The 11201-nt window shown below is 52.1% G+C and overlaps 1 protein-coding gene across 1 annotated transcript in view; it reads right to left on the reverse strand.

Moving 5' to 3' along the window:
* MAPK4 (mitogen-activated protein kinase 4) overlaps positions 1 to 11201 on the reverse strand; it is a 23427-nt gene that overhangs the window by 6876 nt on the left and 5350 nt on the right. Inside the window, exons 2-3 of the mRNA XM_009323068.1 lie at positions 6775 to 6919; positions 761 to 922 (exon numbers count right to left, since the gene is read on the reverse strand). Coding sequence (XP_009321343.1) covers positions 761 to 922; positions 6775 to 6919 — 307 coding nt within the window. The remainder of the gene's footprint in view (positions 1 to 760; positions 923 to 6774; positions 6920 to 11201) is intronic.

Below are 11201 nucleotides of genomic sequence, written 5' to 3' on the forward strand. Positions count from 1 at the left end.
ACTCCGGCTGCCGCCCTGCAAGCTCTCACTGCCTACAAAGCTGCTCCAGGCAAAAGTTCAGGTCCAAAAGCCTGTGGAACCCGCAGCCCCCTCGCAGCAACACACTGCTGATTTTTTTTTTAAAGCTTTAGCCGAAGGAGGGAAGTGGCTGAAGTGGTATTCGAGCACTGCAGGCTGCGACAGCCCGACGCGAGTGATGTCCAAGCCTCGGAGCACCTGGACAACGTTTCTGCCTGTAGCAACCACCTCAAAGAGTTCAGATATTTGTGAAGTAAAAGCATTTATTTCCTTGCACTATACAATTGCGTTCATGCAGAAAGTGCAGCAAGAAAATGAACGGGGCTTGAAAATAACCTCTGGGCTGAACCCTCACTTGCAGCTCAAGAAGAGGCACAGGAAGGCAGGGATGCATCTTGAAAGTGTCTTGGAATAGTCCTGGAAGACTATTTCACCCTTATTTCTGTATGAGCTACCTGCCAGAAAGCTACTGCATCATGAGTGCCGTCCTGCAGCTCATGCCTTCCCCAGTGGGACGGCGAGCAGGGCCCGGGGGGACAGCGGTGGGGACGCGTGAGCTCCAGGCGGGAGCAAGCATTGCAGACCCTCAGATATCTGAACTCTCATTCACCAGAACGAGAGGCCATCGCTTGGCCTTATAGGACGATTCCTGTGACCCCCTGGGGAAATAGGTCTGAAAACACGGCAGGCGGGGGAAGTCCCAGGGGAAGGACATTGCCGAAGCCAGCGGGCACTACGGTACCTTCACTGTCCACTTCGGGGAGCAGCTTGCGCAGCGGCTTCCTCACTTCCCAGGTGCTGTTGATGAACGTGGGCATCACTTTGAGCAACTCCTCTTTGTCTTCCTCGTGGATAACGGGGATTGTCTCCAGAATAAGCTGCATCTGTTCCAGCTCGTGACCCCCTAAATGGGTAGAAAACAGGCAGTGAGTTGAGACCCAGAAGTTAAATCGGGGGGTGGGGTGGTGGTGGTGGTATTATCAGCCACGTCACCGCAGCGCCGCATCTCCCGGCAGCCCCTCCACGCTGATGCATCCCCGCGTTAGCCACCACTCTTTGCTCCACGGAAAATGTGGTGGGACTCCCAGCTGGGTCACCTCTTTTTAAGGGGTGAAAGCATTAACCTAGACAATTTGCCCTCCTGGTGTAATCACCCTGAGGCTGTCTGTGCAGTTTTTCGACTAACCTAGCCATCTATTTAAAATGGCTATGATGCAGAAACCGTACCCGACTGAAATCACGGGGCATGGGAGCTGTTATCCATCGGTGGGGTCCATCCTGCATGATGGAAGGAGACAGATATCTAACGGCCTCAAAACTGACGACCCTCTTTAAGCAACACTATGGGCTGGGCTCGTTCGTAACCCCATATGAAGCATGCCGGCTCACACGGCTGCGGCCAGGCAGGGCAGTGCCCGATGCCGTCACCACACGTCCCCGCCACGCGCTGTGCTACAGAGAAGCAAAGCCCCTCCGCGCAGCAGCGAGAAAAAGTGCTGCCACAACCCCAGCGATAACAAGAAGATCGTGAACCCAGCTCCAGGAGTCCCAAAGGCTTCATCTTTAAATGAATGCAAGTGCCTGACCTCTGCTCTCTCCCGATGGGAAAGGGGTTTTCTGACCGGGTCCCACCTGGCTGCTGGGCACCAAGTCAAGGCTCTGATGGTGACGATCCCCACAGCTGCTATGAACAATCATGTATTTTTTAATCCTTTCCTTCAGGACATATTTATCCACACATCCCTAAGCCCCCGCTCAGGACTGGCGACCAGCCATTGAGAGGAGAGAAGCAGCAGTGCCAGCGGAGCGGAGCCAACCGCCTCGTTAATGAACGTTAATCCCATTCTTTAGCACACTATTGGACGTGACCAAGAGCTCCGCGGCTGATTTCCAGCTTCCTGCGTACACAGAGAAGCAGCCTGGCAGAAATACTGAGTCGCACTATTGATTTTCTGTCTGCCAGAAACGCCGGTTATAAATATTCTGTCATTAGAGGCAGGACTATCTATTAAGACAGCGAGCTGGCTGGGGCGGACAAACCAACGGGGATTTTTGGGCTACCAAGTCCCTGCTGTCCAAGTCATGGGTTTCAGGCTGCTTCACTGGCAAGCAGCGCCCGGCTGATCCGCAGCAAGAGGAGTGAACCTCATTTATGGCACAGCACTTCTGATCAGTCTGCAGGGAGGGTGGAGAGGCCAGCTCGTAGGGGATGGTGGAGACCATCGCTGGCGTCAAGCCCTCAAGCAACCCCATCCCTTTGGAGGTCCCTGGCACCTCACGGGGGCTGCCCTTCCCAGCCCAGAGCTCCCCTGTGGGTCTGCAGGAGGTTTCCAGACTCACATCCATGGAGCTGACCCCAAACACACACCCACTGGGCAAGGGTAGGTCCAAACGTTGAGGCTGGGACAGGGTCTCCATCCATCGTGGCCTCATCACTCCAACAAGGTTTGGTTCAATGCAGTCGTGACGACTTTCACCCCGAATGGCAGAGCTCTGAGCCAGGACACGGCAATGAACTTAGACAACCCCAAACCAGCACTGACATTAGCACGGCTGGTCACCATCACACCACAGATCTGCTCAGAACAAAGCCTCAGAAGAAGATAGAGCAACAGGAAAAGCAAAAAAGACAGAGGGACACCCTCCTAATATCAATCCCGGGCAAATGAATTCACTTTCCTATAGAAAAACTGATTTCAGGTCATTTAGAGGTTCGCAGCATGGCTCCAGGGGAAACTAAAGATGACCATCAGGAAACAAACACCTTGTTAGTCATGCTAATTCCCAAACCGTGATCAAAATTTACGGGGTATTAAAAGTCACAAAGGCGTTGTGGCTCTTCTCCTCTCAGTGCAGCTCCAGCCACTGCTCACTGAAGGTCCCTGGCAGCCTAAAGGCACCGTGTTTAGTCACACAAAGAAGCTGCTAATGCAACTCTGGAAGCGTTGAATTACGGCTCTCAGGAACCCAATCCTCCACCATTATCCTTTATTTGTGTAATTCCTAGGGACCTTCCAGAGGCATTAATTCCTGAAAAGAAAAACACGAACTACAGACAGAATAAACGCAACGTGCTGTCGTTACCCGGGGAGAGAATGAGGAGCTCTGCATCGTGTCTTGGAAAAGGGAACCCTTCCCCGGGCTTGCAGCCAAGTCCCGCGTGAGCACCCAAGCCCTGCTAGCGACTCCTCTAGGAGCAAGCACTGATCCCAGGGGAAAAGCCACCGTGCCACCTCCTAGCTCTTGGTCACGGGCACGGCCCCGCTGGCGATCCCCAAGGAGACCTGCGAGGACAGGCAGCTTTTTTCTTTCTCCTATTTTCTCTTGCTTCCGCTGGCGATGCTTTCGGATACGCTTCGGCAGCAGAGGGTGGAGAAGTCACTGGAGGGAGCTGTAGCCACTCGGTTACGGATGCTCTTCCCTGTTTTCCATGCTGCTCATGGTGGGGAGCTCTCGAAAGGTCTGCGAACCAGATTTTAGCTGTTGGAGACGTGCTACGCTCCTGTGAGCTTTGGGTTAGCCAAATTTCTTGTGCCCTCCCGGGGCTCTGCCAAACCCAAAGCTGCTCCTGCCACCGCACAGCCCAGAGAAGGGGCTGCGGGGAGGGCAAGGGGGCTGGGGGTCCCTCTCTGCTGGGTATTCGTTAACTTGTGTAGGAGAATGAAAGCAGCGAGTGACATCTATTCCCAATAACTGATCACCTTAATTTAACTGCGTTGCTTAAGCACCCCAGATAGACTACTGAGTTAATTATATTGACTTATGCTAAGCACCCAATTTAAATTGTGCCACTGATGCATACTCAAAAAACAACTTATCCAGTGTAAGGCAATTACTGGAGGTTTGCAACTTTCTGGGAACTACATCGCTGTTATTTCCCACGGGGTGTTTGTTGGTGACCCAGGATTCTCCAAAAGTCTCATCCTGCAGCGATGGGGGCTGCGGCTGGCCGAGGGCAAACTCCTTCTCCCAAGCACAGAGGAGAAAAGCAGAAGCAAAGATGAACCCACGCTTCAGTGGGTTCAATGCAAGTGTGTGCCATTTTTAGCTATTCTGAGCGGTTGGGTTTTATTCTCCTCCTCTTTGGACGCCAGCAGATGAAAGATGGTACTTGGCATGGGACACCACGGGCACCCTGCCCCACTGCCGGCTCCCACCCTGGCTCTTCTTTACTTACTGGTATAGGAGGAGGCCAGGAAAACGGTGCAGGGGGCCAGGACCTTCCCATAACAACTCTACAGACTATTTTTAAAGCAACCCAAAAGGAATATGTATTTTGAGCTTCGGTTTTGATCCCCACCCATTAGCTAAGTATCCTGCCATCATCTGGGAGCTTATTAAGCGATTGCACAGGGCTGGAGAGCAGAGAAGCAGGGATGCTCGCAGCACTTGTCTGGCTGAACCCAGCCTATGATCTGCCAAAACCCATCTCCTGATCTCGAACCTGCTGTGGACTCTCAGGAACCAACCTGCAAAGCAGGTTCCTGTATGGCTGCTCTGGGGCATCTCGCCCGGGCAGCCGGGACAGGACTGATCTCACCCGTAGCCACATGCAACGCCAGCGTGGGCACTTCAGCTCGTTCTCCAGATGCTCTTTATGAGCAGTAGTGGAAAAATAAATATTTCTAAGGCACAATCTCAGCTGAAGGCAGACAGCTAACAGAGGCCAGATGAATCACATCCTGGAGCTGCCTTTGCCTCTGCCTTGACCATGAAGGGAGCTTTAGGGACCAGCTCGGACACCTAGGCAGTAGATGGCTGGTGTCAGCCAATGTAGCTTCTACCCCTGGGGTCCAGAAACAGCACACAAACCAAGTCAAGCACAGTTTGGAAAACCAGGATAAAGATGAGTGCTTGGGTGGTCTGATGGGGATGGCCAGAGAAGGACCTGGACGAGCCAGTCTTGTTTTGCTGTTTGAGATGAGGAGCAAGTACAGGAAAAGAGAGACTGACTTAAGAGTCCAAAAAGATTTCCCTGGGGCTCCAGCTACACCCAGTTTAATACGAGGTGGCGCGTTGCTCTGGTCTGGTGCAACTCCTGCCAGACCAGGACCCTGCCATCCTGTGCTGGGGTTTGCTTCTGCTGCTCTGGTTTACCTGGGGCTAGTTCGGGTCCGGTGCCCTGGACTGGCAGAGCCTTAGCTCTGCCCTGGAAAGGCATCGTCCAGTTTGTTTCCACCCAAAAAGCTCGGAGACTCCTACATGGTGCAAACCACAGCTCGGCAAGGGGAGGCGGCTGGCAGAGCTGCCTTGGGAGCTCACTCACGTGCAGCATCTCCCAGCGAGACCAGAACGTGCCCTGCGCCTGTAGGGACAAGTGGCACGTGGAGACGTCCCCGCTCCTGGAATATATCCCGAGGAGGCAGCAGGAGCAGCCAGGTCTGATGCATAATTTTCAGAGCTGAAGTCCCTGGCCTTGAAAATTTTGGGGAGGGAAGACTGAGGACAAGAGGAAGGAAGGAGAGGGAGGCAATTTTAATGATCTCTTCGAAATTATACCGACTGCTTAATTTTCAGCTTTCACAAAAGAAATATGGAAGCTGCAAGCGGGAGCGGTGAGGGAGCGACAGAGCAGCTACAATCAAACACCGGCTGCGGAGCTCTGCGGTGCGCTGAAATATTTGTGAAGAAAATGTCCTTCTCCATTATTAATGGGTCTAATTATTTATTTACACAAAACTGCGAACAGCTGCTCACGAAATGCGTCAAACCTTGTCATTCAAAACGCTAATGGGCGATGGAGAGACAACCAAGGAGGAGCACTGCTGCAGACCTTGGGCAGGGAGGCGGCTTGTTCAACAGGCAGAGAGCGGCTGCTTCATTCCTGGAGGAGCGGCTCCGTGTCCCAGCTTGGGAAGCAGAGCTTTGCTCCTGACAGTAGCATTTGTGGAATTGTATTAAAGAAAGATTTGCTTCTCAAGAACATCAGAGTTGAGCTTCAAATGATGCACTGATAATTATGCGCTCCTTGTCGGTGGGTTTTTTTGTCTCCTTTTCCTTGCACTGCACCTTTACAACTCCAGTACCCGCTTATAGGAATGCTGAAAATGGCTGAAAATGGGTAGTGGCATTCAAATGTCTTCCCTCAAAGAAAATAAATACCTTGAAGACACCAATCACAATTCAAATCCATGGCATAGAGTACAAACCTCTTGGGACAGGGCCACTTTATCTCCTGCCCTTATACTCCACCCTATGATATTTTTTTAGCATACTCCCTCCCAGCAAAAAGCTCTTATTTTCTGTTGGAAACCCAGAAACAGAAAAAGGTTTTGTTGTTTCATCAGAACTGTTCTTTGTTTCGGGTTTTGCTTTTGGCAGCAGACCGTCCCTGCCCGGCAAGGCTCGGCACAGAGGCACTGCCGACCCCGGCCAGCCTCGGGCACCCCAACGGCTGTTGGCTTCCCACCGGCTGCCATCACACCCATACCACCACGTGTCCTTCCCAAGCACAAGAAGGCTGAGTGAAAATCAAGACGGTAACTCTTCTCTGTCCCCAAGGGCCTGCCTGTATCAGGGAAGTTTGCACTGACCAAGGGACCCTCTAATAGCAGAGGTTGTGCAAGTGAAGTTTGTTCTCGAGACAGCTCTCATGTCTAATAACCAACCATAGGATCCCTGTAGCGATGCTACAAGCGTTGCCTTGGCTGGCAAGGAGAGGGGAATTCCCTCTGCCATGCTAAAAAGCCTTCGAATTGGGTAGCGAGGAAGGAGGGAAGGAGAAAAAAAATTAATCAACGGAAGCCAGAAACCTACCAGCGAAGAGCATCCTTCCCGTCAGCATCTCGGCCAGGATGCAGCCGGCCGCCCACATATCGATGGCTTTGGTGTAGTTGTTTGGCGAGAGGAGGAGGCGGGGGGAGCGATACCATTTTGTTACTAAGCCTTCGGAAAGGTAACCCTGAAAAAGCAGAGACAGAGACGTCAGCAATCTTGCAGGAGAGCTCCTCCGCGCCTCCCCGGCCAGCCCTCACTGCCCGCCGTGGCCCCACCATCGGATCCTGCAGAGAAACCTGCCCACCGCGCTTGTGCTGCATCTGTGGCAGGCTGTGGTTGTATATCTTGCAGGAAGCAAAGAGGTGAGACATACGCCACTAGAAACAGAGATGCTTCGGTGCTCCAGGAGGTAAAGCACTTGCTGCTCCCCAAAAACTTATCTGCTGTTTGTCACTGTGGTATTGAAGCGTCTTCTGCAAAGGACAAATGGCTTTAATAGCACAGATCTGCAGAGCACACCTGCAAAAGTTATTTCAGGTCACTATTAGAAGACTTAGATGTATTAGATAAATCCCAATTTGACCATCTGAGATGGTCAAGTCCATTTTGGAAGTTAAGCACATTATTTAAATACTTTGCGGGCTCCCAGCTATAACCCACCGGTGCGTGAAGGAAGCCTTTCCCAGCTCAGTACCCGCAAGCACAGTGCGTGGATTTCCAGGAGTTACCAGTTTGCAATCTTTTCCCGATTCCATCTCTAGTTAAGCATATGTCTGTAGTCCCTCCATAGCTACCTAAACCGCTGGTAACAGCAAGCTACGTGGCGCTGAATTCCCACAGATCCAACTCCCAGCACTGATGCTGAATTTGAATTTTTGAAGGGCAGGAGCTCCCTGGGGAGCCCACGCAAGAGCAGCTGCCCGTGGGTCAGCCCTGGCTGGGCACAAACCCGCGGCGAGCACCGGGGGACACACGAGACCGGAGCAGAGGTGGCAGGGGGAGCACACGGGGCTCCCAAGCGGGCAGCGCCCAGAGGATGCGCTCAGCAGGATCCGGCCTCTCACAGACGCCAGGCGAGTTCGCCCCGCCTGCACCCTCGGGATGCTGCCGCAGTGAACCCCGCTTCGGTTTGGGAACTGCGGACGAGCCCATGCGGAATCTCACAGGGGTGAGACGTGGGATCTTGTCATAAAGAGAAGAACAAGGGGACGGGCAGCAAAACAGATTTATGGAGGACAAATCACTGCCGCCTGGAAGGAAAGTCTCCTGGACCAGCAGATGTCTTAAAGCATCGCCAAGCGGGTAACACAGCCCTGCAAGGGCTTCTAGCCAAGACTCTTGAAAATAAGACACCACGGGATAAGTGGGAAAGCCCTTTCAGGGATTAGCTAGCTGATGAAGAGCTGGAAAACCCTGCCCTTTCTGCGCTGAGCCTGAGTCCTGCCTAATAAATCACCTCCCTCCCTTGCCACCCAGCCGCTGGGGCCCCAGCGTCGCCTCTGGCAGCCGAGCGGTGTGGGGCAGGTCCTCGTCCTCCGTCCTACTTTGCTTACGGTCAGGATGGTCGGCTGGGATGCTTGACCTGGTTTTAAAGGAGAAGCCCTCAGCAGCAGCCCATGGGACAAAGGCCGAGCGCCGTCGTCTCTTTGGAGCACAGCCCTCCCGTTCCTGAACTTACCCAGGAGATTTAACACAAGTGCCAAGCGCTCAGCGGCTCCCGCTGAAATCAGGGGGGTGCGTTCAATCCTGCAAATAACGCTGGCACTGTAATGGACGTCCCAGCGCTCCCGGCTTCGCCCTCCGGCCAAGCTCCGGATGCGTGGGTGCCACGCCGGGGTTGGACATGAACGGTTATTTCATGAGGATAATGTTGGAATATTCATAAGTGGTATTTTCTATATTAAATATAACGCATTAACAGAACGAGGTAGATTGAAACACAGCAGAAAAGACAAAATAAAATGAAATTACAAAGTTGAATTGCTTTTAAATGCCATGAAGCATTTGGAGAGTATCAAAATGCAATGAGTTCACGTAAAAACTCAGTTGAAAACTCCACCCCAACTGATATAGTTTCATAACCTGTTTTCAGTTGCGATATAACTGCGGATGCAGATATGCTATGTAACATCTCCTGGGATGTTACAGGATACATCTCTCAGCCTAAATGCGAGAGAGGTGTGCCGTCACAAACAATATGAGGTTTATAACGTCCCTCCTCCCCCAGTGCAGGTTTTTGTTCCAATTTCCAAACGTGCAAGTCGTCAAGCTTTTAATCATAAAGGGTTTGCTTTTAAAAGAACTTTTCAACTTTGGTCTCCTCAAGAGAAGTTGTAATGGAGACTGATTAGCTGAGAAGTTTCGTTTAATGCTGTTATATTTTTGCTAATGCTTGCTGAATCAGAACTGGCACAAAAGCCCCCAGACATTATCCGATCAGACTGCCGCTTTTCAGCTACTGCAATTATTCCCAACAATGGAGACGTTGGTATTTATTGGAAAAAATCCTAAGAAAATAAACTTTGGGGATAGCGATCCAGGGCAATTCCTGGCTGGAGCAATTTCCTCCCTTTCCCAGCAAAGGAATGCCACTCTCCTTACAGATGTAACACTTGGTTCATACATTTCTCCTCTCTGACAGCAAGATGGATTTGAGTTCTTGGGGGTGTGTGCACCATGCAAAATGTATGAGCAATACACTGCAAATATCTATATGTTACAACAAGCCAAACCTTTTCTTCCCCAGGCACCTCTCATGCATCGGAGAAAATTCCCTGCAAAAGCTCACCAAATATTTTGGACACAACTTCAACCCCTCCCCTGCCGCGGGAGGTTACTGGTGGTAATTAATCAGCAGTGCTTCGCATTGTGCTTCCCTCTTCTGTTACCCATCACCGGGTATTTGACTGTCGTCTCCCTGCTTTCATCTGCTGAATAACCCAGACCATTGGGTCACCCACCACCAAGCCCAGGAAGGACCCGTGGAGAGGAGCGACCTACAGCTTCCCTCCATCCCACCGACTCGTGGACCGTACAGCTGGACCCCCCCTTGCTTCCCACAGCATTCCGCTGCTGGGCTCTGGGTTATCCCTCCTCTTTCTCGGGGGGGAAATACTGGGAAGGGCTGATGGGAGGTTTGAAAATCAAGACTTTTCCGACCTGGCCCAAGCAGCTGGGGGTTCTCCCTGGCTGGGCAGCATGGCACCCCTGTCCTGAGCAGCTTATACAGCCCCAACACTTAGGTCTGCTCTGCCTCCACGGTGGCTAAAAACATCTTTATTTTTACAAAATACATAAGATAAGTTCCTGTCCTACCACCTGGAGGAAGTAACTACAGTCCTGTGGACTATCAAGTCCTACGGAGAAATATCACCACAGCTTTGGGAGCCGGGATCATGCAGTCGCCGGCACAGCCGCAGGATGCTTGGCTAAGGATCCACCTACACCTGGGTTAGGTACAGGCTCAGCTCTTACCCGTGGTGCCAAGACTTACACGAGGGCAGCAGCCGTGCCAGGATGGAGAGCCCCGAGCACTTCCAGCCATCACCTACGCAAGGCATGGGCTTTAGCACGAGAATGTCACCATTTATGTAGCTTCAACCAGACAGAAAGACCAAGAGCAGAAGCATACTAATTAGTTCTAATTAACATGGAACATACATCTTCATGACAATATTCTGTGGATTCACCACAGCCCTTTCTGAACTGAAGAACCACTGGAGTCTCTTTAAAAACCAATATAATGGAGTTAATTTTAAAACAGAAATAGTTTCAAGTCCAAGGCTTGCTCTCAAGCCTGCCCGTGCTATTTTTTTTTTTTTCAGTTTTCAAGTACCGTTTCCCTGCTTCTCCTCTGCTCCTGCGGCATGTCCAGGAACAGCTCAGGCAATCCGTAAAGGTGATGAATTCACTACAGGTAGGATAAGCATCAAGTCGTATCAAACAGCACAGCAAGGAAACTGAAAAGCAAAGAAAAATGAATGCTTTTTCTAATCTTTACACCACACGGATTTCGTGCGCTGCTTGTAACACCAGGAGGAGAATTTCGGGAGGGTGCGGGTGCTGCTGCATCCCGGTGTCACACCGGTCACGGCACGCTGGACCGCCCGCATCCCGAGCGCGCCGAGGGAAGCTGGCACGGCATGGCAGCACGTGGGGAGCACAGCAAGACCAGCCGGTGCTCCGAAACATCCGTCGCCCCAGCCCGGAGCTCCTCCTTGGAGCTCGAGGGACCAAGGGCAGGTCTCCTTGAGGCGGACGCCGAAATTCAGGATCCCACCTACTGCAAACCAAGCAGCCCCTGACGCCACAGCCCAAAGCCTCTCCTGAGCGTATTTCACACCAAGATCGATCTTTCTGCACCCAAAAAGCCACAGAGGTGCAGACCAGGTGCCCGTGAACTGGAACTCCAGCAGGATCCAGACACAGCCCGCGTACCCGCACCTCCATCCCCAGCCACGAACGGG

Source organism: Pygoscelis adeliae, unplaced genomic scaffold, assembly GCF_000699105.1.
Source record: "Pygoscelis adeliae isolate BGI_AS28 unplaced genomic scaffold, ASM69910v1 Scaffold174, whole genome shotgun sequence".
In the NCBI taxonomy this organism is placed as follows: domain Eukaryota; kingdom Metazoa; phylum Chordata; class Aves; order Sphenisciformes; family Spheniscidae; genus Pygoscelis; species Pygoscelis adeliae.